We start from the raw sequence: 27036 nt of genomic DNA, 5'->3' as shown, positions 1-27036 counted from the left end.
TTGGAGACTTTAACATACAGATTTTTTAACTGCTAAGCAAAAAATTAGTATTTGACTACTAGTTCTTTATTGTTGGGGGCCTGCTATGGAAATAAATTATATATACCAGTACATATACTCTGTGTGTGTATAGATGGATAGGATAGGAAAAGATAGGATAGGATAGGATATGTACAGATAGTCCTCAATTTACAACCATGAACTGAAAATTTCTGTTGCTAAGCAAGGCAGTTATTTAGTGAGTTTTACATCATTTTATAACCTTTTTGGCACAGTTATTAAGAGAATCACTGCAGTTGTTAAGTGATTCCTGTGACTGTTAAGCAAATTTGGCTTCCCCCATTGACTTTGCTTGTCAAAAGGCCATCTGGGAAGGTTACAGATAGTGATCTCATGACCCCAGGATGGTGCAGCTGTCATAAATACATGTCAGTTGCCAAGTGCCCAAATTTTGATTACGTGGCCATGTAATTGTAACAGTCCATAAGTGTGAAACCTGGTCATAAATCAGTGCTTTTTTCAGTGCTGTTGTATCTTCGAATGGTTACTAAACAAATGTTCGTAAGTTGAGGACTACCTATATGTATCTCCTGAAGGATGGCAGACGGCTGTTCTTTCATGTGGAACTGAGAAACAAAAGAATACTTTATATAGCAATAAGACTTATATACAGCCTCATAATGCTTTATAGCTCTCTCTAAGCAGTTTACAGAGTTAGCATATTTCCCTCAACAATCTAGGTCCTCATTTTACCCACCTCGAAAGGATGGAAGGCTGAGTCAACCTTGAACCTCAATGGTTCAAAATGGTATGAGACCCAAACTGCCAAACTGCTTGCAGCCGGTGATCAGCAGAAGTAGCCTGCAGTACTGCATTCTAACCACTGTGTCACCACGGCTCTCATATAGTTGAATGAAATGTTGCATTTAGCTGAAAAAGCTTTAATTTTCAGATTTTCCATAGTGATAACAACACGTCTATCTCATTGTAGTGTGTGCTTAACCACTGTAAAAGAAGTTGATTTTAAAATGGAGATAGAATGGATAGGAAAGATATCTAAAGATGCAATAATTCATTTTGGAGAAAAAAGAATTAAGGCAAGAGAGGTGTTCAGCATCTCTTCCCCCCCATTTTTTCCCCTCCCTTTGTCACCTGCCTCTCTTCTTTTGCCTCCTTCCCCATTTTGTTACAAACCTCCTTTATTTGGTTCAGTATCAAACAACTTCTTTTTCCTTTTTTGTCAAATTATAACAAATATTTTCCACTCCAGATTATGGTATTCCACTATAAATAATCTCATGTTGCCCAAGTATCTTCTGAGAAATTGAGCTTTTTTAGATGTCCTTGCTTATATAAATCATTGGTGTTTATATTATTTTCTGATTACAACAATGTGTTCCCTCCACTGATGCAAAGATGAAAGAACAAAGATGATACCTGTGTTGTAAAATTGAACTTTTATTCAAAGATTTATCTGAAGCCTGGTCAACAGAAACAAGTCTTTAGACAACTATCCTGTTGAGCCCTCTATCCTATGGAGAAGTTTTATGTTTTGGGTTTGATTCATTACCATCCTAGATTGTTAGAGAATGTAGAAAATGCTGAATCATTCATTGTTTCCTGCTTTTTAGGCACTCCACCAGCTATATTATGACCCCAACATTGAAAACAAGAACCTGGCCCAGAAATGGCTGATGCAAGCTCAAGTATCACCACAAGCTTGGCACTTCAGTTGGTTGCTTCTTGATATGGACAAGGTGCCTGAGATCCAGTACTTTGGGGCCAGTGCCCTCCACATTAAGATTTCACGCTACTGGAATGACATCCCTGCTGACCAGTATGAGAGCCTTAAATCACAGCTCTTCAGTCACATAACTCGTTTTGCTAGTGGTTCCAAAATTGTGCTGACCCGCCTTTGTGTGGCATTGGCTTCATTAGCGCTGAATATGATGCCAGAGGCTTGGCCATGTGCTATTGCTGACATGGTACGCATGTTTCAAGCAGAGGACTCTAATGTAGATGGGCGAGCACGCTGCCTTGCACTACTGGAACTTCTGACAGTGTTACCTGAGGAATTCCAAACCAGTCGTCTGCCTCAGTACCGTAAGGGGCAGGTACGTAGTGTCTTGTCACAGGAGTGCACATCTGTGTTCCCTCTGCTAGAACAATTGTTGCAACAGCAAGACTCTCCTGGTTTCATTAAGCAGAAGGTGCTTAAGTGTTTCTCCAGTTGGGTGCAACTAGAGATTTCTTTGATGGAATGCGAGAACTTGATCCAAGCATCTTTCACTTCTCTGCATGATCCAGAACTCTTCGACATTGCTGTGGAGGCTATTGTCAATGCCATTTCCCAGCCTGATGCTCAGAGGTAAGTATAGTTTCACATTATGAGCCAGTTATGATTTTAAACATTTGCAACCTTAGATATAAACTATTTATTTCCATACGCAGAGATCCAGATTGATATTTTATTAATAGAACTTTCTTCAGCCATCTTGATTTCATTACAAAAGTTTGTGTACATTCTTGTAGTATTCTTGGACAAAGAATGCAAGCAAGTGAATTCAATACATTAAAGTTTTCAAATGTTCTTAAAAGCAAAATCTTGGTAAAAATAAAGAATTTTATTTGAGCAACCCTTTAAAAGCAAGCATTATCTTCTTTCTCACCTTTCTTTTCATTAAACAGTATTTTATAAAAAAAACTCTAGCGCTTTTATTTAGGTGAGAATTATCAGTAATTAGTTTCCTTTGAAACAGACTTAACTAGTAATCATCAAAAACCAACCACAACTATAGTTAATCTATAAAATTACCTGTTACTTGTTTTTTGATAGGGGTGTTATCCATATATAACCTCCAGCAAGGTTTACTGCTGGTTTGATCTCTGCTTTCAGAATGATTTTTAACTTATACCCTTTGTATCTTATTTGCAAGTATTACTGCTGGGATTTTCTTGCTTTGTACAATGTGGGAAAAACTGGAGGAGCTGAGAGATTGAAAAAGAGAATGATTCAGTTTGTCTTCACTTAGGTTCACTATTGTCCATAAATTAGTAGTCCATTTAGGAAGATATATGAATTGTATTAATAGAGAAATTGAGAATTATGTCTGTTTCAGAAAATGGACATGGTTAATGAGATTTCATCTGTTGTGATTTTACTTGTGATTTTATAAAAAAATATACTGTAATATGCACTAGGAACGTTGGAAGATTTAATTAGCAGATGAGACTTTGTCTATAGATACTTCTTGACTTATTGATTCCAGAATTATGGTTATGGCTAATTGATTCCAGAATTATGGTCATAGGTCATTGTGTCTTAAGTCAAGGTATTATATGACAGGATTCAAAGTAATGACCATTTTTAGAAGGGTCATTAAGCAAATGCCATGGTCATTAAGCAAGCCAGCAGTGGTTAAAACCATTTTCCCCAATGGGCATATTTTGCTGCAAACTGAAAGTAAATACCAGAAAAAGGCAAAAAGGCACAAATTACAGGCAGGTAAATGTGGGTCACTGCAAATGGCTATAAAGATGAGTTTGTTGCCAAGCTCCTAAAATGTGATCATGTGACAATAGAGAGGGTTTAAATGTTAAATGTGTGTACGCAGTTGTAGCTCCAAAAACAGGTAGTAAGTAGCTCTGTGGAAGTCCATCATAACTTTGAACGGTGTTAAAGCAACTGTGGTAAGTCAAGGGCTACCTGTATAATTTTCTTCCTGTCTTTTCACTTTTTCCCCCTTTCCCCTGTCCATGTTTCTTCACAATAGAGATGAAGTATTTGAGTAGAAACCTTGATCAAAATATATTCTTGAAGAAACTGGTACTGTGATTCTTCAGTGGATTTAACTATTATTGATGACAGATATTTTACATTTGGATATGTACAGTATATTCAACCGAGAAAGAAAAATTATAGGGAACATAAATTAGTTCCCTATATATGTATCTAAAAGGTGGCAGAGTAAATCACTACTTACTGCTTAAAAAGAATGTTGGACTCCACTTGTCAAACTTAGTTGGATTTGAAGTATCATATCTCAAAAGTGTACTACTGCAAAACTATGGGAGCTTGCTAAATGAAAATGGGCTATAGAATAATTTAACTACTGAAAAGTCCACCTAAGATATCACCTGTTTAAAAATAGAAAATGTGCTCCCCCCCCTCCAGATTGTGGTAGTAGTAGTGAAAGCCATGTAAAATCTCATCATGGGGCTATGAAATAATATAAAATAAGTCTATTTCTCTCTTCCTTTCTGAAAGCTTAAGAGAAAGTGAACTCTATATACTGTTCTGTTAGATTAATTAATAAATATGTATGGAAGAAATGATCCAGGATTGCTTAGCTCCTTATTCTTTCTGATTATGTTGAGTTGGATTACCATTGGTTAGAAAAATGTTTTAGTTCAGTTATATTAGTTAGTTTTTTCCAGTATTTTTAAAGTGTACTTTTGCATTTCTATTTTTGTACATACTAATGCAGAATGGTTTCATTTGAATTAGCCATACATATAGTCCTCTTCTTTTCTAATCCTCTGTAACTATACTTTCTTTTCATCCTCCCAAACTTTTATGTTACTCCTAGCTTCTAAATTCCATTTATCTGATTTTTTTTCCACCTGTGTTCTTGTTTCACACCAAAATGTGATATTCTACTATATAATCAATGTAAGACAAGATGGAGATGGGCCAGGATTTTTGAAAGCTGTTAAAACAAATTAGTGAAGGTATTTGGCTTATTCTTTCCTTGTAGAGTCCGATATTATGGATAATAAAAGGGAACAGAAAGCTTTTTATTTGTTCAGTGCTATAAGCATAGCATTGGTATGGTCTTCTACCTGTAACTGTGGACTATATATGAGGTAGAGTCAGGTGGGTGGGCAAGTTCAGAATAAGCATATCTCTTCATAGTCTGCCTCAGTAGCCAGGAAACTGAAAACTGGCTGATTTGCCATCAGCATAACATCTCTCTCGTCTCCCTTGAGGCCATCCCTTGCTCTTCCTCTCCATTTCCTCCATGCTTGTTGTCATAGTTACAATTACTTATTGGCAGCAATAGGAAGATTGACAGGCAAGAAATTACTTGTATGGTTCTGGAATGCTGCAGTGCACTTTGAAATACTAGCTATCTGGATGCTTCAGAAAAGTATTGTGTGAACCTTTACTTTTGATTTGAGGAAATGAATATTCAAAAATTGTAACTCTTTCAAATTCTCTTCCCATCAACAGATTCTGTTTAAACAATGAATATCATACATCTTCAAATATTTATTCCATTTCACCCATAATAGATTAAAATGTGGGGTCTTAAGAAAAGCAGAATTATACCAAAGATGTAAGCTTTCTTCTGAAGCTTGACTCAACTTCTTTCCTCGCATAACAGACCTATTTTAAAATAAAATCATACCTTTTCTAAAGTCTGTTGCATGCAATAACTAAATATATGAATAAAGCTGGCAAATTCCAGAAAACTAATTGTATTTAAGTTGTTGCTGCAAAATTAAAATATTATACATTACTGTGTCAAATACAGTTTGTTCCAATTTATTCACATCAGGGTTTAGGTATACTGTCACTTTAAAGATATGGCTGCTGCTATGAATCTGATGTACGGGAGTGAAAATGTAATGCCAAGTGATTTTGGAAATAGTCAGGAATTAAAAACACCTAAGTTGAAAATGTATCCTGGGAAAAATAAAATAAAATATAAATTGAGGCTAACATATCAATCCTACATTAATGGAAATGTGTAGCATTGAGTAAAAAGACTCAGCATAAGGCAAATCTTCTTTGATTAGGTGTGGCCCAATTCTGGATCTCTGTTCCATTTTACGTCAGTAATGAGGACTCAGAGAAAAACCTCAGAAGTTTACAATGTTTTCAATGGTCCTTAAGCATTTTCATCCAGAGTTATTTTACCACGTTATTTTTAATCGCTATTGGACAATATCCCCTCCTCCCAGTGTATAGAAACTTGTTACATCCTTGGACAAGATGAAAATAGTCTCTTTGGTAAACTCGAGATTCTGGCCTTGCTACAGTATTTATATATCTGAGGGAAGGGCAACCATGATGTTTAGAGGATTTATACTTGCCTTTATTACTTTATAAGTAACTTAAGCAGCAAGCATGCATAATTTTATTTATTTATTTGTATTCCACCTTTACAAGTAGTCCTCAACTTACGGCAGGTCGTTTAGTGACCTTTCAAAGATACAATAGCACTGAAAAAGTGATTTACAACCATTTTTCACACTTACGACTGTTGTAGCATCGCCAGCATCATTTGATTAAAATTCAGATGCTTGGTAACTGACTCATTTATGGCAGTTGCAGAGTCCTGGGATCATGTGTTCACCTTTTGCAACCTTCTGACAAGCAAAGTCAATGGAGAAGCCAGATTCACTTAACAACTGTATTACTAACTCAACAACTGAAGTGACTTACTTAGCAATTGTGGTAAGAAAGGTCATAAAATGAGGCAAAGTTCACTTAACAAATGTCTCACTTAGCAATAGAAATTTTGGACTCCATTGTGTTCATAAGACAAGGACTAGCTGTATTATTTTTACAAATAAGGTGGTGAACATATCCAACACACCCGCCTCCTCCTATTTTCCTCAGAACGGCAATCCTGTAAGGTGGGTTGGGCTGAGAAAGAGTGACTGCCCCGAGGTCACCCAGCTGACTTTCATGCATAAAGCGGGACTCAAACTCAGTCTCCTGGTTTCTAGGCCAGCACCTTAACCATTATTTCTAATACATCATTCTTCAAATGAAAGACCAGTTGTTTGAGTTTGCATGATCAAACTTTGTTAAATTATAATTATGAAGATGAGGTGGTTTAAATATTTTTCTCACATATATTGAGTTTATTGATTTGAAATAGAAGTCTCCTCCTGAATTGTAGAACCCAGCTTAATACATAGCTATCTGATTTAGATGGCATAAAATAGCGTTGTATGGTGTTGTATAACATGAGCCCTTAACATCCTATAACAGTTTAAATGTAGTTTTCTGTGATTTTCCAAAAATTACTACTGAGCACCAAAGACTGTTTAACATGCTTGAAGGGGAAAATATAGAAAATGTGGAAAGTAAGCATATTAACTGCATTTAAATTATTAAATAGAATGTTCATTTATCATACAGAAAAACTAATGTATTTCTGTGCTGTAGCCCTGGGAAGTTACTGCAAGGCTAAATACAGTTTTTGTTCCAAAAATTTGCACACACTTGGTTTAAAGAAATAAAAGAAATTGATGTTCAAAAAACTCAGCAGCTAGCAGTCTCTGTCTGGAAGCTAATAAACATAAGTCTTGGCTAATATTTGGATGGAAGACATCCAGGGAGTGCCAAAGCTATAAGCTAGACTGTAGAGTTGGAAAAATATATAAGACAATGGCAAATTGTTTCTGTATTTTTGCCAGGAAAACATCATGGATATGCCCTGGAAGCCATCAGGAATCAAGCATGAAGGAGACTTCATTTTAATGTTGTAAAGGTCTATTAGGTGCTATTAGGAATGATAGATAGATAGCTACAAAGACAGTATAATTCTGAGTAGCGGTTATAAGAAAGTTGGTTTCATTCATTGAAGACATTGTTATATTCATCCTCTGCTCTTAAAAATTCTGAAAAATCCAGATGAATGCAAAGGGAAAAGTGGGGGTGGGAAGGTAAGGGGGAATTAAATACTTGTGTAGTCTACCAGGGACTGTAATACTTTCCGAAAGACAGGAGAATTGGTGGGGTATATAGAGTTCTACATTTTTATCTTCTCTTTTTCCTAACAGGTATGTGAATACTCTTCTGAAGCTCATTCCACCGGTACTAGGACTCCAGGAACAGCTACGTCAAGCAGTTCAAAATAGGGATATGGAAACTTCTCATGGGATTTGTCGTATTGCTGTAGCCTTAGGGGAGAATCATTCTCGGTGAGAAGCATTAAGCCTTGTGTTGGTATTTAATAGCAGTGATTGCTAGAATGTGGCTGAAGCCATTCTGGGTTCTTTATTCCTCACAAACAGCTTGCAATCTCTCAAATTCCATTTAAAGATCTAGAAGATTATTTAGGTGCTAATTTACAATCTTTGTTTTTTGGGAACTCTACAGAATCTTAGATCTGTTATGTGCATAGAAGTTATTCAGGTTCTAAAACAGTTACAGCTGATGGGCTTCAATGGGCATTTGCTTCATGAATTGTTGAATCCTATTCCACATATATTATCTTAAGTTCTATATTTTATTAGACCACCTGTGACCCATTGGATCATCATTTCAAAGATATTTTCTTCTGCAGAGAAACAAAATGATCATGGGCAGGCAAAAAACAGTGGGAGTGACCTCCAACTTTCTGCAAACTTCCCTATTAACTTGCCTTCTGAGAAGCTGGCAGAGTGGTGGAAATGACTTGACCACAGCAGCATGGCCACAAAGCAGTACTTAAACAACTACAATTTTGCCAAATTTCAATCCCACTGGAATAAAGAGTCCCAGATTTTGGACTCATTGTTTAAGTGAGCTCATTTGATATGCATTGATTCAAAAGTTGTGCCCTTTGACACACATTTTCATCCAACTGAAGGTTACAAATGGGAGTTTTAGTAGTATATAGATTCCTATGGGTCTGCCATGATATAGCAGGCTCCTGATTCTGCATTCTTTCTACCTCCCATAGAGCACTTCTGGACCAGGTAGATCATTGGCAGAGTTTTCTGGCACTGGTCAACATGATAATGTTCTGCACCGGAATCCCAGGACACTATCCTGTGAATGAGACCACAAGCTCACTTACACTCACTTTCTGGTATACATTGCAGGTAAGAGTTCTCTTCCTGAAGCAGATTCCTTCAGTGGCATTTTCTTAGCTGGATACGATTTATTTATAAAAGCCATGGTGGCGGAGTGGTTAGAATGCATTATTGCAGGTTAATTCAACTGACTGCCCGGAGTTTGATCCTGACCAAGGTTGACTCATCCTTCCATCCTTCTGAGGTCGGTAAAATGAGGAGCCAGATTGTTGGGGGCAATATACTTACTCTGTAAACCGCTTAGAGAGGGCTTTAAAGGACTATGAAGCGGTATATATAAGTACTATTGCTATCCCCTGGTTTAGTGGTTTATGTATGCGTATTCTACTTGTTCTGTACTTGTAGTAGAAACATACATTATATAGTTGCTGTTGATAACAACTCTGGACTGAGTGGTATGTAGTATGTAAATCAGCTGATGGTCAGATTTCAGTCAGCCCAAAGTCCCTTTTTGTGATCAATACTTTGCTCATTAAAGTGAAGATTCTTGTTTCCCTACATGCAGTGAATGCTTTACTGGGTAGTAGAACTATTATCTTGCCGCATCTTGTTTCAGTTTTATTGTATGTCATTGGATTTGAACAGTGGTCGGATCCAAATGATTTAACAGCTGGTTCTCTGCCAATAATGACCAGCTGGGTAGTGTGGCTTGGTGGTCATGTGACCGTGTTGGCGTGGCCAACTCAATGTCACTGACTGTTAACAATGTAATAAGGGTTAACCAGAGAGGCAGTTTCTGTAAGCAGGGCAATAAAGATTAGGCTAGAAAGAACACCAGAATGTTTCCTTCCTGCCTTCCTTACAGGATTAGCCCTGTAAGGTTGAAAAAAATAAAAGGAGATTTCTTCCAACAACCGGTTCTCCCGAATAGGTGCAAACTGGCTGAATCCCACCACTGGATTTGAATATCCATCCTGTGTTTAAATAGGATGCCTTCTCTATATATAGCATGGCAGATTAGGTTGGCCCTCCTGCAGTGCTCAAGAACAAGGCTATTTGTTGAACTGCTGTATTTCTAAGTGCCAGCTTGAAATAGGATGAGGTCATACGTTGCCTCAGTATGTGACTGGTGCAGTACATCAGTCCACAGACACATTATTAATGAAGGGTGCTGAACTAGAGCAGCATTAGAGAAGGGAAAAAAAATTTTCTGTTATGTTTGCTGTACTTCACAGCAATATGCTTACTCTTAATTCTCACTGTATCTTTGACTTTTCATTGACTATTTTGTGCTAGAGAGCATGACTTCATTATGAGAACTAATTTATTCCTTACTTAGACAAAAATAAGACAAGATGGCAATAATTGAAAATGTGAACAGGCAAACCTGCTCTGTGATAGTTTCCATTTTTGCCTAATTGCTGAGAGATGATACTGCTGATTTGGTGGATTGACAGAGTATAATATAAAGTTATTCCTTTACTTCAATGTTCTGATGTTAAAACAAAGACAATTGGCAGTCTGTTCTGGAGATCTCAAATAAACTCAGTTGCAAACATATGTCTAAAAGACATCTTTTAGATACAGATACAGCTCTACATCTGTATCTTTTTTCCCATTAAAACAACAACAGCCTCTTGTTGTTGCCTTGCAGCTAGAACCTAGGAAAAGTGTTAAATGCCAGGAAAGGAATCTGGGGTGCTCTTGTACAATGAGCAAGTCAATATTGGGCACAGCAACTGAAAGATTTGGGGAAAGTGGTACGACATTGAATTGTGAGTTCTAGCTATCCCCTCAGGAAGTGATGATAGCAGTAATTTCTTAAGACCATACCCAACTCTTAGGATAGTTGTGTCACATAGCTTTTCCTTGCAATCGAGCAATTATTTGTTTTTGTTTGCAGGATGATATTCTCTCTTTTGATCCAGAAAAACAGGCTATGTATCAGCAAGTATATCGACCTGTATATTTTCAGTTAGTGGATGTACTCCTACATAAAGCTCAGTTCCCCTCTGATGAAGAATACAGTTGCTGGTCTTCCGATGAAAAGGAGCAGTTTCGTATATATCGGTATGGCCTTTTGCTTAGCGGTGTCTTTCAATATATGAAATGGCTGGTGAACTGCAAAGGAGTAGTTAATCATACAGTATTGGTTGTAATGAAGGCTGAATCTTGGATTGTTAGTGTTTGTTTTAGCTATTTGTATGTATTCTTGGTCCGGTAAGCAGATGTTTTTGTGGTTCTTTTGTCTTTCAGAGTGGACATCTCAGATACTTTGATGTATGTATATGAGATGTTGGGAGCGGAACTGCTGAGTAGCTTATATGACAAACTGGGTCGCCTTCTGACAAATTCAGATCAGCCCTCCTCATGGCAGGTGAGGATAGAGTTCTTCTGGTCTCAGATGACAGCAGTAACCAGTGAACCATTAGGGCTAGTGGAGGAAACAGTGTAGAAGAAGTAATGAAATAAATTGGTATTATGAAATTTTTCACCATTTTTCCAGTTTGAGCTCTATATAGCTATTTCTCCTTTAGCTACTACCTTGGTTGGCAACCATTCACAAATACCACAGTTGTAAAAAATCATTTTCTGACCAATGTGTATATTTATCACCAAATTTTGTTCACCTGAAACTGATTAAGATCTGACTTAAAACTTCTAATCAACTAATTAAGATCACAGACGTGAGCTTGTAAACCTGAACTTAGCACTTGGTAGGGAAGCACTAATGGAAGAGAAAAGCAGCCCAGGAAGAGATATCTTGTTTAAGCAATCTCTCTGCCCTAGGAAGTGAAAAAACGAGTCAGCACAGTACACAGTGCAAGATAACTTTATCTGAATGCAAGGGCAGCAACCAGTGATCTTCACAATGGTGTGTTCTCTCTCTGTATCTCCCTCTGTGTCTCTCTCTGTGTCTCTGTCTCTGTCTGTCTGTCTGTCTGTCTCTCTCTCTCTCTCTCTCAAACACACACACACACACATATTGCTTAACAATCAAGTTGTTGGATTGAAATGTGGTTGCTAAATGTGGAGAAAGTGTAAAATGGAAAATTAAACAGCTAATAATCATCTGCTTCCATCTGAATTGTAGTGAAATGATCTGGGTACTTTGGAACCTCAAACTGAAGCTGGAACTTTATATAGTTGTGAGTTCTTTACTCCTAGATTAATATCGAGATAGCTATAGTAAAGGTGCAGTCCCATTCCCATTGGTGTTACAGAAACTGGTCCTTTTAGTTTAGTGAAAGGTATTAGATACGTTTGCTACACAGAGATGTTGGGCCACCTGTCCATATATGGCAGCTGATCAAAATGGATCACTAACCTGTGTTATCAGAATGCTACTGGTGTGGCAAACAGTGATGGATACGAAGTACCAATGACTGCAGGAGTTCCTTATCCATCACTGTGACAGCAAACAAAAATTGAGCCCTGACCATGATTTACAAACCAAAGTGTTTAGAAGTAACAATCATGCCAATGTTCCAGAATACTGAGCATGTTGTAATCTAAGTGATGTCTCTATATAAAATGGCCCATTGAGAAGGAATATTTGCTTCTTCTTTCCCCCATCTTGAAGTAATGAAACTGTGAGAAACAAAACTACTTAACTTTCAGTCAATTGCTGCTGAGGCCATATATGCAACGGATGCACAGAATAAGGACAATGAGTGTAATTGGGGATATACTTCCCAGATTCAGATGTAGTAGTCTTGAAAAATAATATTGCTTTGGGGAAAAATTTATATCATAGAATTAACTGTAAAAAAAATGACAATTATATTTTTCTGTGGGAACTAGCTCCATACCGTACCTCTTTTGTCAGAATCAAAATTTGAGAGGTAGCTGGATTCAACAGATCTCTTTTTGTTTCTGGCAGAACACAGAAGCTTTGCTTTATGGGTTCCAGTCCATTGCAGAGACCATAGATGTAAACTATTCAGACGTGGTTCCGGGCCTTATCGGCCTCATCCCCCACATCAGCATCAGCAATGTACAACTTGCAGACACGGTGATGTTCACTATTGGTGAGGAAATTGGGCAAGTGGAGGGGAGATGTTGAATGGGGAAGATTGCAATTCTGAGATTATATAGCTGTTACAAAAGGATAGCTTATCTTTGTGAAGGGTTGCTGCCCACTATTATCCTGAGACCTGAGTGAGATTATGTTTGGGGAAGAGGTTTTCAGACAAACCTTGTTTGGTAAGGAGAAATTACTGTGTTGTTCCCTGAATTTGTTTGTCATATCAGCAAAGTAATCTTGACTTGTTTTCTTTTTGTTACTAGGGGCTCTCTCAGAGTGGCTGGCTGATCATCCCGTAATGATCAACAATGTCCTGCCCCTGGTATTGCAGGCTCTGGGCAATCCAGAATTATCTATCTCTAGTGTCTCTACTCTTAAGAAGATATGCCGTGAGTGTAAATATGACTTGCCTCCGTATGCTGCCAACATTGTTGCTGTCTCTCAGGTAACACAAAACATGGTTTAATGCAATTAAATTCATAGATGGATAATTACAATAAATAAAACCCTTATTGAAATAGATCCAGAAGTTTCATCCATCAGTCTCTATGTCCAATAATGGAATATTTGAGACTAAGCCTATTTAGAAAAAAAAGACACTTGGTCAAAAGAAGGCCTTTTCAATAGAGGTGATAAAACAGTCTCCTTTAAATAGGCAGGAGCACATTGTTGTCTCAATAGTTGCAATTACCTCCCTTGATCATGGCAACAGTAATTATCAGTCTAATCAGCCAGCAAAGTCAGTGGTTCAGCAAACAAATGCTGACCTTCATCTCTCCATATACCCTGCTCATGTCCTTGAGATTGGCAAGCTAAAAAGAAACCATATGAAGTTATTTGGTTATTTCCTTGTGACCTGTCCCAACCCTGGAATCCAAATCAAAGTAAATCATTCTGCAGAGAATGATGAAAATTGCTCACAGCGAGCTTCCAACTGTTCTAGCTTCTCTCCCCAGTATGTTGATGGAGGCAAGGCCACATTAAAAACAGAGGATGACTCATCCGTAGTATGCATAGGGTGAGTGCAGATATGTGTTTATAGATTTACGGGGGGGGGGGGGCATGGATGTGTACAGAATAATAAGGAAATAAAATGTAGAACTTAGTCCGCTTCATTGCTGTTATGCAGCGTCTACCTACAATTTCCTTTCTGAGGATATATGGTCCTTGAGGGTGGATAGGAAGGATTCCCTACTGCTGGTATTCAAAGAGTGAAAATCTAAGATTTTTAAGCAATATTTAGCATTGATCTAGATCAGGAGTGTCAAACTCACCAGACCAGATGGGTCACGCATTGGCCACATCCACGCCCAGTTTAGCGAAGGGGAAAAAAGTCATGATACATCACGTGACGACACTGTGACGATGCGAGTTTGACACCCCTGATCTAAATGTATAGGAGTAGTCCTTTTATAACAAGAATATTGTATTCGATGTCTGTTTTTGGATGAACTCAGCAGAGTTGATAATATTTGTATCTTATTCAACTGCAGATTTCTGGGGAGATGATTGTACAAATAGTAGAGGTCATTCTTTTCCCAGTAATTGAAATTTAGTTAGGATGGCTCATCTTCTTTCCCTTGTTTAAATGTTACCTATGTTGTATCCAGTTCTATTGACTCTGTGGCAAGTAGAACCCCAGAGGCAAAGTCTTTACAATCAATTGCGTATAATGAAATCCTGATAGCTATTCTTTTTTTATTTGTCCATTTTTCTCTGGAGTCTCTGTTCCCCTAGAACCTGTATTTGCCTCACAGGATTTTCAAGTGCTACTATGATTAGGGCGTTGTTGATGTAACTAAATTCTGCATTTGAGACAGCATTCATTTTCTTGACTCTTTCCCTCTGTAGGAGGTGCTAATGAAGCAGATTCACAAGGTAAGATTGTTTTCCCCGTTTGACAGGAAATTACAAGTATGCCTAAGATATGGTTTCCTGTCAAACCACTTCAGTAGAATTGAACATGTGAGCCAATATTAGTGAGACCAGTGAGGCTTTCAGTTCTTAAATAGAGATTTACTTACGTCTCCTAATAACAGCAATGGCCGTTCCTATACTGAGTCATGCCGTTTATAAACAAGTTTCAGGATAAGTTCTCACAAGGCATTTTAAAGTTTAAGTTTGTAGATGATTAAGGATTGAGTGGGAGGTTGAAGTGAAACTTTTAAATGCAATAATAAAATTTAAAAAGCTATCCTTCTTTTTAGACAAGTCAGTGTATGTGGCTGATGCAGGCTCTGGGTTTCTTATTGTCTGCCCTCCAAGTGGAAGAGATTTTGAAGAATCTACATTCACTTATAACTCCTTACATCCAACAATTAGAGAAATTGGCCGATGAAACGGTGAGCTACATCAAATGTCTGTTAATGGTTTCTGCTTTTTCTTAAAGATCACTAGGCCTGTTATATGTAAGAGGCTTATCTTTTTTGTTACAAATCATGCTTAGCTGGAAAGTCCTCTTTTGCTTCCTTTAATTAGTGATTTCTGCCATTGTCCTTTACTTTATACTCTTTCTTGTTACCATCCCATTCATCACTTCTACACTTGGGAACAGAGACATGGAGCACTTTCTCATGGCTATGTTAATGCACTATCCTTCACCAAAAGGCACGCTGATATAAGCTGTGGTGCTCTAACTATCAAGCCCTAGTCTATCACCAGAATTTGGCTGGCAAGAATTTCTGTCTTTAAATTATTGATAAAGTATTAGTTAAGGAAAACAATTAGTAGATTTCCCTGGCTACACTCCCCTTTCCACCAAAATCCATCTGCCAGTAAGAAAAACAAGCAGAGGTTGCTCTTATTAATATAGGATAGGGTGGAATAGAGGGACACGGTGGCTGAGTGGCTAAGACGCTGAGCTTCTCGATCGAAAGATTGGTAGTTCAGCGGTTCTAATCCCTAGTGCCACATAACGGGGTGAGTTCCGGTTACTTGTCCCAGCTTCTGCCAACCTAGCAGTTCAAAAGCACATAAAAATGCAAGGAGAAAAATAGGGATCACCTTTGGTGGGAAGGTAACAGCGTTCTGTGTGCCTTTGGCGTTCAGTCATGCCAGCCACATGACCCACGGAGACGTCTTCAGACAGCGCTGGCTCTTCGGCTTTGAAATGGAGATGAGCACTGCCCCCTAGAGTTGGGAACGACTAGCACATATGTGTGAGGGGAACCTTAACCTTTACCTTTTAGGGTGGAATAGGTTGGGTATAGAAAGTATCTGGGAAGGGTGGTTTAGCCACTTTTCATACTATTCAAGGGGAGAGAAATGCACAGTGAAGCATGACAGAGCTCCCTGATGCTCCTTGATAGTTTTGGACTATTTTTGGAACTAAATGCTGCACAGGTAGTCCTTGACTTACAATTTAGCAACTCTTCGACGTTACAACAGATCTCCCCAGGGCTATTTGCTACTCGGTTCTGGTGGCTGCTCCTCTGGTCACATGACTGCATGTCAGACCTTGGCAACCAGCATGTATTTATGGCCATTTGCAGTGCCCTGTGGTCATATGATTGTGTTTTATGACATTTTTGCCAAAAACCCTGGCATTTGCTTCTAGTTTTTGACAAAATGGCTCATAGCGAACAATGGTTTTACTTTATAATTGCCATGTCACTTAATGACTTCTGCAAAAGTAATTAAATTGGATCGGTCACATAGGTGACAGGTCATGATTGTCACAACTTAGAATCATAATGGTCAGGCTCCATTACAGTTGTAAGTCAAGTACTATATCCAAAAAGAGTCTTACTATCAGGTTACAGTTCACAGGAAGAATTGTGAAGAGCGCCATAGTGCACATTTCTTCTGCTTTGCACTGCACTGCTCCGCTGTGACAGATAATGGGCAAAGAAGATGGATCTTCTTTGAAAAGCACAAGGGGTTCTTGTTCTCTTTGTCTCCCAGCCTCTTTTCAAATTTGTTAATCAGTGTACAGGTCAGAAATCCTGAGATGGGGAAATAAAGGCTGAGATGCTCATTCAAGAAAGCTCCTTCTTGCTTCATCCTCCCCCCTACTTCTGCTCTTGTAACTTGTCAACTGGGCTCCTTTGGGGCACAGGTTTAGCACTGTTTCATAAAAGAACTGTGAAGGCTACTGTATGGCATCACTGTCTTACCTTCAGTACCGTCAGCTTTTGGGTGGGGAGAGGCTGACAGGTGCTAGCAGACCAAGACTCTGCTTCATCCCTCAGCAGATCACAGGAGAGGAGAGAACTGCCCAGTGAAGCTTGAGTACCTCTCCTGCCTTTTCAGGCTTCCTCTTCCATCTTTCTCCATTAAGAGATGCATTTTTCAGACTAGAAAAAAAGCTGCTTACTTTGTTTGCTGCTGCCACAATTATTCTGGCTGCACTATAGTTTTGCAGACCTAAAAGCTCCACTTAAAAGGTGAGATGGAGCAATTGAGCATGGCCAGTACTGAAAGAAAACCCCTAGGAGGCACACTAATGGCAAGGTATTATCACCCCAAAGTGACTGGACCCTGCCATTCCACTTTGATTTCTGTGCTCTTTGCAGTTATGCTTAGGTGGGGGAGGAGGAATGAGAAAGTGAGTTCTGCTTAGAAAAATGCACGTGGGGTAGCCTATGAGATTCTATCAAAAGTTAAGTGTGTGAATCCTACGTGCACATGCATACAAACACATACATTCTTCATTGCTTTAGCAGTCTTAAAATTCCCTTACCATATCCTTTAGACTAGAGGCTGGTGGCACATCTATTACAAAATAGAAGAAGCTCTGTATTGGATCAATAGACCAAATCTAGTCTAACAGTTACTCAGGGTCCGTTTATTAAAATTTGTATTTTAGGAGAACGCTGCTCAGTAAAACAGGAAAGCTTCTCCTGCTTGAACAGTAGTGTCTACTGTTACATATTGAAAGAATTGTGAAATGTGAAAAAGCAGAATGCCTTTGAAAAGGGATTAGAGGAGAGGGGGTATGTCAAAGCAATCTGAAGTGGCCATAAGGAGCAGGGAGAGCCCCATTTTTCCCTTAAAGCACGTGATCAGCGAAGAGTCTTAAACCCACAGCAAATAGGTATTGGGAGAAACTGAAAAATCATTTTAAAACTGGAACATCTCAGTAGGACTTTAAACTGTCTTCATAGTTGGCTGGGGATGAAACTAAGTGAATGTCAAACAACCAGACCCACACTTGAAATGTTCAATTAACTGCTTTATTGCTCAAACCTGTACACAGGAAACTTCTCAGACTAACCATTTGCATCTGGATGACACTACATAAGGTTCAATGGCATTCAAGGGGGTCAGACTTTGCCTTCTTGTGCTCGCATAGAGGTTCTAGACTAAGTCCCCATTTGACTCCTCCCCTACCTCATCCAGTCTCTCTCCTACAGGCAACATCATCTAATTTAAAAATGGTTAATGGTATATGTCCATGCTATAGTTAGAAGAGTGCAAAGATGAGCCCTAAATCTGCTAAGAAAATGAAGCACTACCGTATTTTTCATTTATAAGACGCACCGGAGTATAAGATGCACCTTAATTTTGGGGGAGGAAAACAAGAAAAAAATAATTCTGCCTCTGCCTACCAGCATCAAGATCAGCCGTGTCCATACTTCTACTTGATTTTGATAACGAGAAGCACAGATCTTTTTATCTGTTTTAAACAAACCCTATCACTCTACAGTGCATTTAACTGGAGTGAGTTGGATGGGGGATGATTTTCATGGGGGAAGAAGAGGGACTTGGCCCGCCTTGTTCACCAAAGCCAGGTGAGATCCTCCAAAGCAAGGCAGATCCTCCGCCAAAAAAGTGTCCTGAAGAGGTTTGTTCCTCTTCAGGACAGGCTGTGCCCCGACCCAGATCCCCGCCACCTGGAACTGCCCAAAAATGTCCAAAGGGTGGGGGCCGGTGGGTGGGCAGGGCTACATTCGGCGTATGAGGCGCACCCAGATTTTCACCCTCTTTTGGGGGACAAAAAGGTGCGTCTTATACACTGAAAAATACGGTAAGTAGCTAGCTGTGTTTCGCAATACTGTTATTTCTTATTGATGCCAGCTTAGAAAAATTGATGATAGTGGCCTATATCCCACTTCAAGTGTAATGACTATAGCGATACTTTATGTTGCAGCCCAATCCATCTAACAAACTAGCTATTATCCATATATTGGGTCTACTCTCCAACCTCTTCACCACTTTGGACATCAGTCACCATGATGATGATCATGAGAACCCAGAGGTTAAAAAACTGCCAGTGCCTCAGGGCCCCAATCCGGTGAGTATTGTTGTATAGTTGAAAAAGTTCTCTTTGTATATTAATACAAGTAGTCCTAAAGGTGCTTTTTCAGGAAGCAACTGGAAGTCAGTTGTCTCCTGAAAAAGCACCTTTGGGACAACCATGACCTGGATGACTTACAGACCATTAATAAAAATAATTTTTAATAAATGCTTATATTCTCTGCAATACAGTTACCATGAGCAGCTTTTCCTATAGAAAGTAATAGTGTCCTATTTAAAAATTATGACGAAAGTGATACTTTTATATTCCTGTATTATGTTTTGTAATAATGTTATTAAATTTTTTAATTATAATAAAAGATAAAACAAATTTAAAAAAGGAAGAAGGAAAGAAGAGTACAAAAAAGCAAAAAAAGCAAAAGAAAAAAATCCCTTCCCAAGAAAGCAGCTTCCCACCCTCATCATGAGAAGTATAAAAAATTTTATAATCTCCTCATTTCCTTTAATAATAAATATAAAACTTTTTATCCCATAATTCATCTTTTAACAATATGCTATTCAAATAAGCAACATCTTCTTCAATCATCAAAATGTCTAGTCAGAGTTTAAAACAGTATTATTTAATGTATATAAAACTCAACATTCCACATCTCAGCTGTTAGTTGTAAGCAAAACCCCATATAAAAGACATAAAATGATCCCAATAGCCTAATATAAACAAGGAAATCTAGTTTTACATGACAAGGAGGGACCATTTTTCCTTTAAAAAAGACAAGTGCCAATATACTACCTTCTGTGCCAACAATTCCAAAGAAAATCATCCCAAATAACATATCCCATTCAAATAAACGTTCCATACCTCAACTATAAATTACAAACAAATCCACATTTAGCAAATATAAAGAATTCTAATATCCTAATATAAACCAAAAATGAAAAATTATCATAACAAAACAGGAATAATTTCTCATTTTATAAAACAAATACATAGAACTAAAAAGACAGGTACAGTGCCAGTTTAAACACTAACAAATTAAGATACATAAAGTAGTAAGGGGAAAAGCTTAAATATCATATTAAATGCAAGCAAATACAATGTGCCACATTTTTCCTGGCCAGATATCAGCATCCAAAAAGAACCACCTAAAATTGCAACATTGCCATTTTAAGCATGGTCAAATAAACCAACTTTTATTCATTTTTTTATACAGAACAATCTTTGTAATCCATTCAGATGATTACATAACAAGGATGATGTTGATCCTTGTTATGAATGTCTTCAATACAGCCTATTTTGTAAGTCCAGCAAAAAAAAGTGTTCTCTGGTACTGTCATTTTTATTTCCTTCTTAATTTTTAAAGTCCCATCTATTTTTCCTTTATATCTGATAACAAATCCTTATTCAAAGTTTTGTTCTGATTGTTTTTAGATAGATTTTCTTCCATATGTTTTTTTCCCTGTAACATCTTATTCTGGGAAGACGCTGTTCCCAAAAAGACACAAGATAGCTGATATAATTAATTCAAAGTCCTGTTGCAGTTCCCATTACAGTGGAAATATCTTTTCAAAGATATCTCTGACAAGCCTTATAAATTCCTTTTCTTATTATGTCTCCAATATCAAAACAGTTTTTATTTCCCACAAAATATATTATTTAAGATTAATTGTAAAGTCTTCAAAATCCAATATTCCAAAGTTTTCTGAGCCCTTTCCCTATTTAAAACTTTTATAGCCAAAACCTTGTCTTACTTTTTTGCTGTTAATTTTAAAATCTTAACATTTATAAAGATAGATTTTCTTTCCTTATATTAAAGATTGAAGGCATCTCATCTCATGTTTGTCACTTTGAAGGTGTCTTAACTTTTTTGAAGCCATTAATAGGGAATTTCCACAATTGCCGCAAACATTATCTCCTCTTTTCATGGAGCCATCTTTAGTTTGCCATCTTCCCTGGAAGTCCCCTTGTATTCTTCTAAGTGAGACTCTTTAGCTGAGTTACCCAAGATCATGAGCAATTTTTATATGACTGTTTTAGTGTTCAGAACATTCCTTAAAAAAAGATATAAGCTTTGTTTGCATTAGTCATTGGGAATGAGAAATATTTATGCATTGTATATTGTTAGATATGCATTACTAGTGTACTTATAGGAGGTGCACAAAATGTTTTTAAGACAATCTCTGACCCTCTTTCTACCAGAAAATCTGATACTGTGCTAAATTCAAAATAATGTAAGACAGACACATTTCTAAATTATATTCTATGTTCATTCTCGTTTATAGGTAGTGGTGGTATTACAGCAAGTTTTCCAGCTTATCCAGAAAGTGCTCAGCAAGTGGTTAAATGATGCACAAGTTGTGGAGGTAATGCTTCTTCTAATTAAAAACCACACAAAGGGATACAGGGCAGGCCATTTGCGTCAGGTAGTTACAGTGCCTGAGCAAGTGGATTTACTGCTCTGATATCTGGCCGCCAGGGATCTGCTAATAACAGAACATTTCTTTTAAAGACATAGGGCTGAGAAAAACTTCACTTCTCTGCTAGGAGGAGAAACCCAGATTTATCCTATGGTGCTGTAAAAATATTTGATGTGTGTTAGGTACTTGACATACTGCTCTAGTATACTCATCTGAGTTATGCTGGTGTGTTTCTTAGCATTAGATCTGCTCTATTTATTCTTAAATAGCAGGAAATTATCATGCCATCTTCTTTCTAAGGTATGTTATGGCACATATGAATTGAGTCAAGCATATACATTTAAGAACCATGATTCTCATCTATTTAGCAAAAGTGCCGTTTGAATTATTATTCATCCACTGAATTGTTATCGCACTGCAATTTTGTAATTTTTATGTGTATATGTAACCAAGTGAAATATATGTATGAACATAAATAACAACTTGGCATTCTTACCTTACAATAAGTTTAAAATCTATTTAGTTGCTATTTTTTTAAAAAAAATATACAATTTTACTATGGAAGTATTTAAAACCTCAAAAAGATTTACTCTTAGTCTAATACCAATCTGATTTGCTTTTAGCAAAATGGTATCACTTTTATTCTATCCTACATTTTTAATTGTTTAGTGTAATTAAGCTATGCATTTTACATTGTGTCCTCTGGATCAGAAAGATAAGTGCTTCCTGGCTGGGGATTCTAGAATAGCAATAGCAATAGCACTTAGACATTTATAACACTTCACAGTGTTTTCCAGCCCTCTCTAATCGGTTTACAGATTCAGCATTTTGCCCCCAACAATCTGGGTCCTCAAGTAATTTCCTTAATTTGGAAAGGGCTGAATTGGTTCAGTTCATTTTGGTACAGTTCAATTTTTCCTCTGATGACTTGGTAACACAGCTTTAAACATCTCAAAAATGATTGCGGTTAAAAAAGAGAGAGAGAGAGAGAATGGTTGGGAGAAAACAGATATCCAGCTGTGCTCATGCAGATATATGCAAAAAAGGAATAATGAGATTAAAAGGGCTTGCTGTCCTGTGATATTTGTGTTGTTGCTGTTGTTCATCTCAAAGTCATGTCTGACCCATCACAACCCCATGGACAACATTCTTCCAGGCCTTCCAGGCCTCTATCATCTTCTGGACTCCATTTAAGCTCACACCGACTGCTTCAGTGACTCCATCCAGCCATCTCATTCGCTTTCATCCCTTTCTTCTTTTGCCCTCAATCATTCCCAGCATTAGGCTCTTCTCCAGTGACTCTTTCCTTCTCATTAGGTGGCCAAAGTGTTTGAGTTTCATCTTCAGGATCTGGCCTTCTAAAGAGCAGTCAGGGTTGATCTCCTCTAGGACTGACTGGTTTGATCGCCTTGCAGTCCAAGGGACTCACAGGTGTCTCCTCCAATACCACAGTTCAAAGGCCTCAATTCTCTGGCGCTCAGCCTTCCTTCTGGTCCAACTTTCACAGCCATACATTGCAACTGGGAAAACCATAGCTTTGATTATACACACTTTTGTTGGCAGGGTGATGTCTCTGCTTTTTAGTATGCTGTCTAGATTTGGCATAGCTTTCCTCCCCAGGAGCAAATGTCTTTTAATTTCTTGACTGCAGTCCCTATCTGCAGTGATCTTGGAGCCCAAGAAAATAAAATCTGTCACTACCTCCATTTCTTCCCCCTCTATTTGCCAGGAATTGAGAGGGCCGGATGCCATGATCTTAGTTTCCTTAATGTTGAGTTTCAAGCCAACTTTTGCACTCTTCTCCTTCACTCTCATCAAGACACTCTTTAGTTCCTCTTCACTTTCTGCCATGAGAGTTGTATCATCTGAATATCTGAGGTTATTGATATTTCTCCCAAAAATCTTAATTCCAATTTGTGATTCATCTAGCCCCACTTTTCTCATGATGTGCTCTGCATATAAATTAAATAGGCAGGGCAACAGTATACAGCCTTGCCAAAATCCTTTCTCAATTTTGAACCAATCAGTGGTTACGTGTCCAGTTCTCACTGTTGCTTCTTGACCCATATATAGGTTTCTCAAGAGACAAATAAGATGATCTGGTACTCCCATCTCTTTGAGAACTTGCCACAATTTGTTGTGATCCACACAATCAAAGGCTTTAGCATAGTCAATGAAGGGCCTCTGTGGCTCAGACTGGTAAGACAGTCTGTTATTAACACAGCTGCTTGCAATTACTGCAGGTTCTAGTCCCACCAGGCCCAAGGTTGACTCAGCCTTCCATCCTTTATAAGGTAGGTAAAATGAGGACCCAGATTGTTGGGGGCAATAAGTTGACTTTGTATATAAATATACAAATAGGATGAAGACTATTGCTAACATAGTGTAAGCCACCCTGAGTCTTCGGAGAAGGGCGGGATATAAATGCAAATAAAAAAAAAGCAGAAGTAGATGTTTTTCTGGAACTCCCTAGCTTTCTCCATGATCCAGCATACATTGGCAATTTGATCTCTAGTTCCTCTGCCTCTTTAAATCCTTCCTGTACTTCTAGTATTCTCAGTCCACATATTGCTGGAGTCTAGCTTATAGGATTTTGAGCATAACTTTGCTAGCTTGTGAAATGAGTGCAGTGGTGCGGTAGTTTGAACATTATTTGGCATTGCCTTTCTTTGGAATTGGAATGTAAACTGACCTTTTCCAATCCTGTGGCCAGAGCTGAGTTTTCCAAATTTGCTGGCAAATTGAGTGTAGCACTTTTACTGCATTGTCTTTCAAGATTTTGAATAGCTCAACTGGAATACGGTCACTTCCACTAGCTTTGTTGTTGCTCAGATAATATTGTGGTAATATTTGCTGCAGCCTAAATGAGCCTTGGTTGACCTTCACTAATGGGAAAGCAACGGTCATTGTGATCTCTTCTCTTCCAGATAAAATGCCATGATAATTTCTTCCTCACGCCTCATTTCCTCTTGTTTTCTTCATTACTTTATCTTATATAGAATGTTGTTACATTTTATATAACATGTAAAATATAATTTTATGTTGTTGTAAATAGTTGCAATATCCTTTTTTAGACAGCTCACTTAAAACCAGTGAATAAAAACAGCCAATTGAAAGGGAATGCAACAATTGATCTATGTGTATTTCACCTAGAGAACTGAGAAGTACATCCAGTCTGTGAAGAGTAAGGAATTTTTGTAACAAATACCATGAAAGAAAGAAAAAAATAAACTATACAATTTGTAACAGGAGATTAGCAACCAGCTGCTATATCCATGTGCCTAGGGCTATTCCTTTGTAGTATTATTTAATATGAGACAAATGAGTGCTGGAAATTCTTTAAACTCATTTCTGGTTATGTTTTATTTTCTTGCTTTATCTTTTGCTTAGGGTTACATGGTTATTTTAAAAAAAGATAAGTATAATAAGTACAAACTTGAAAATAAGCTTTCATAAAATTTCTGTTTGATATATCTGCAGGAGAAATCAAAAGTTGTTAACACTAAATTCTCAACCATTTCCCTAATGAAATTATATCTCTAGTTTTGCCTCAATATGAATGAGGTCCTTTGCATTTTTAACAGTGCTTGAATATAGAATTTTAAAAATTGTGCTAACTTCAGTCCCTTATTCAGTGTAACATTCTGAAATAAATATTTCTGAAAAAGAAGTATCTCACCTATGATTGTAGACATCCAATGAAGGGAGGCATGATTATTCTGTTGGTCCCAGTGTTGAACTGCTCTTTTGCAAAAAGTCAGTAAGATATTTGAAGAGTACAAAGAGTGCTATCATTTAACCCTTAGTCTTCTCTACTCAAGAGTAGTCTTATAATAATTTCCGTTGTCTTTTTCTGAAGCTATCCCAATTTAATTGAATCTTTCTAAATATGTATAGCTCAGAATTAGACATAACATACAAAGTAGGATTTGGCCAGTGCAAAATAATTGTTAACAATCCTTCTATTGATTAGAAAACATCACTTATGTCGATGCGACCTAAAAAGTGCATTTCCCTTTTTTTTTGCATTGATATAATGTTATTGATTCACATCGAAATTGCAGTCAACTACTATTTTTATTTCCCTGCAAGCACCGCTACCAAGTTATGTATTTTTCATCCTTTACCTTGGATTTCAGGTTTTTTTTTTTCTAAATGAAAAAATTGTATCATGTCAAGGGTGGCCTTTATGCCTTCCCCTATAACTCAAGGAGAACATTGTCAAAAAAAAAGTTCAGGAATTTCCTGAAATGCCTAGGCTTGATGAAATTTTCCAAACAGATATTAGGTAATACATCCCCTATAATTACTGTGTCATGCCTGTGAAAGATTTGCAATTTGTTTTTGGAAGATATTATTCACATAATTTCCATGGTGGGACTTGTGATAGTAAAAATTCAATCCCAGTGTGCCTTTTATTTGTTCCTCTGATTATTTTGCCACAGATGCTCTTTAAAGTACTAAGTACATTCAGTTGGGTTCTGAACAGGATTGATTACTTTTACATATAGTGTCATTTTTTCTATTGCTTCTATTCCTATTGAACAAATTTTATATTTCAACTGCTAGATTTCACTCATGGGATTCTTCCACTATGTCTTTGTCATACCGATTAAATCGTATTTGCTTTCCTATGTTAATAGTTTGTTCATCTTGTTTATGTCACATTTAAAAATTAGTGTATTGACAAAAGAGACCATAAACTTTATGAACCAATGCTCCCACTTTTATTACCAATTTTATTACCAATGCGGCCACTTTTATTACAGTTTTTTATAGCAAAAAGTATTTTATCTATGATTCTTACATCAAGATTTTAGTCCACATGAGATTCATTATGAAGCCTTACAACCAAATTTATAATATTTTGGCCAAATTGTTTCATCAGGCCTCTTGTTTGTTTTTTTTAGTGTTATTTATATAGCTGTCCAAATGTGATCTTACAAGGTGCATACCATCTTGTGCAAGAAGTTTGCCATGTACAACTCAAACCATGGATACCAGAAACTGAATCTTTCCTGTTACCACCACTTTCATAGCCATTCACTTGCAATATGCTTGAGATGGAAATTTTCATACCAAAACTACAAACTGCAGTTTATGCAAGAATAAATGTTGGGCTGAAAGCAAGTGTGTACCTAAGAAGACCAAAGGCCTGAATATTTAAGCTTTTTATTCTGTAGATATGGCTGCCTGATGATGTTGTAATAAGAGATTTCATGAATAATAAATAGAAAGCGTCCCAAAGGTGATTTTTCAAGAGGCAACTGTACTTTCTGGTTTTTCTTTGAAGATGTTCCGCTTCTCATCCAAGAAGCTTCTTCAGCTCTGACTGGATGGTGGGGAATGAAAGGATTTATACATCTTGCAGACAGCTAGTCATTTGCATTCTTTTAGTGAGTTGTTGAAGCCACCTAGAGGTTTATCTGTGTCGTCAGGTTCACCTGAGTAGTACAAATGGGTGTGGAGCCTTCCTGGAACTGTTGAAAGGACTGTGTTGTAAACTGGAGATAGATGAAGTCTCCCCTTCTGTTTAGAGAGGGCTGTTCAATTTTGACATAGATGCAAATTACCAACTGTCTGCAAGGAGTATAAATCCTTCCATTCTCCACCATCCAGTCAGCTGAAGAAGCTTCTTG

General features: G+C 37.5%; 1 protein-coding gene across 2 annotated transcripts in view; it reads left to right on the top strand.

Moving 5' to 3' along the window:
- Positions 1-27036, top strand: part of IPO13 (importin 13) — a 54710-nt gene that overhangs the window by 11973 nt on the left and 15701 nt on the right. For both annotated transcript variants that reach the window (XM_058174991.1, XM_058174992.1), the window contains exons 2-12: positions 1632-2368; positions 7801-7941; positions 8685-8826; positions 10661-10827; positions 11014-11134; positions 12641-12788; positions 13048-13229; positions 14636-14662; positions 14992-15126; positions 18876-19019; positions 21263-21343. In XM_058174991.1, the coding sequence (XP_058030974.1) occupies positions 1632-2368; positions 7801-7941; positions 8685-8826; positions 10661-10827; positions 11014-11134; positions 12641-12788; positions 13048-13229; positions 14636-14662; positions 14992-15126; positions 18876-19019; positions 21263-21343 (2025 nt within the window). The remainder of the gene's footprint in view (positions 1-1631; positions 2369-7800; positions 7942-8684; positions 8827-10660; positions 10828-11013; positions 11135-12640; positions 12789-13047; positions 13230-14635; positions 14663-14991; positions 15127-18875; positions 19020-21262; positions 21344-27036) is intronic.

The sequence above is a fragment of the Ahaetulla prasina genome, chromosome 3 (genome assembly GCF_028640845.1).
Source record: "Ahaetulla prasina isolate Xishuangbanna chromosome 3, ASM2864084v1, whole genome shotgun sequence".
NCBI classification, from domain to species: domain Eukaryota; kingdom Metazoa; phylum Chordata; class Lepidosauria; order Squamata; family Colubridae; genus Ahaetulla; species Ahaetulla prasina.
Note: the sequence above shows the minus strand (reverse complement) of the source record. Positions and strands in the feature narration are given on the sequence as shown.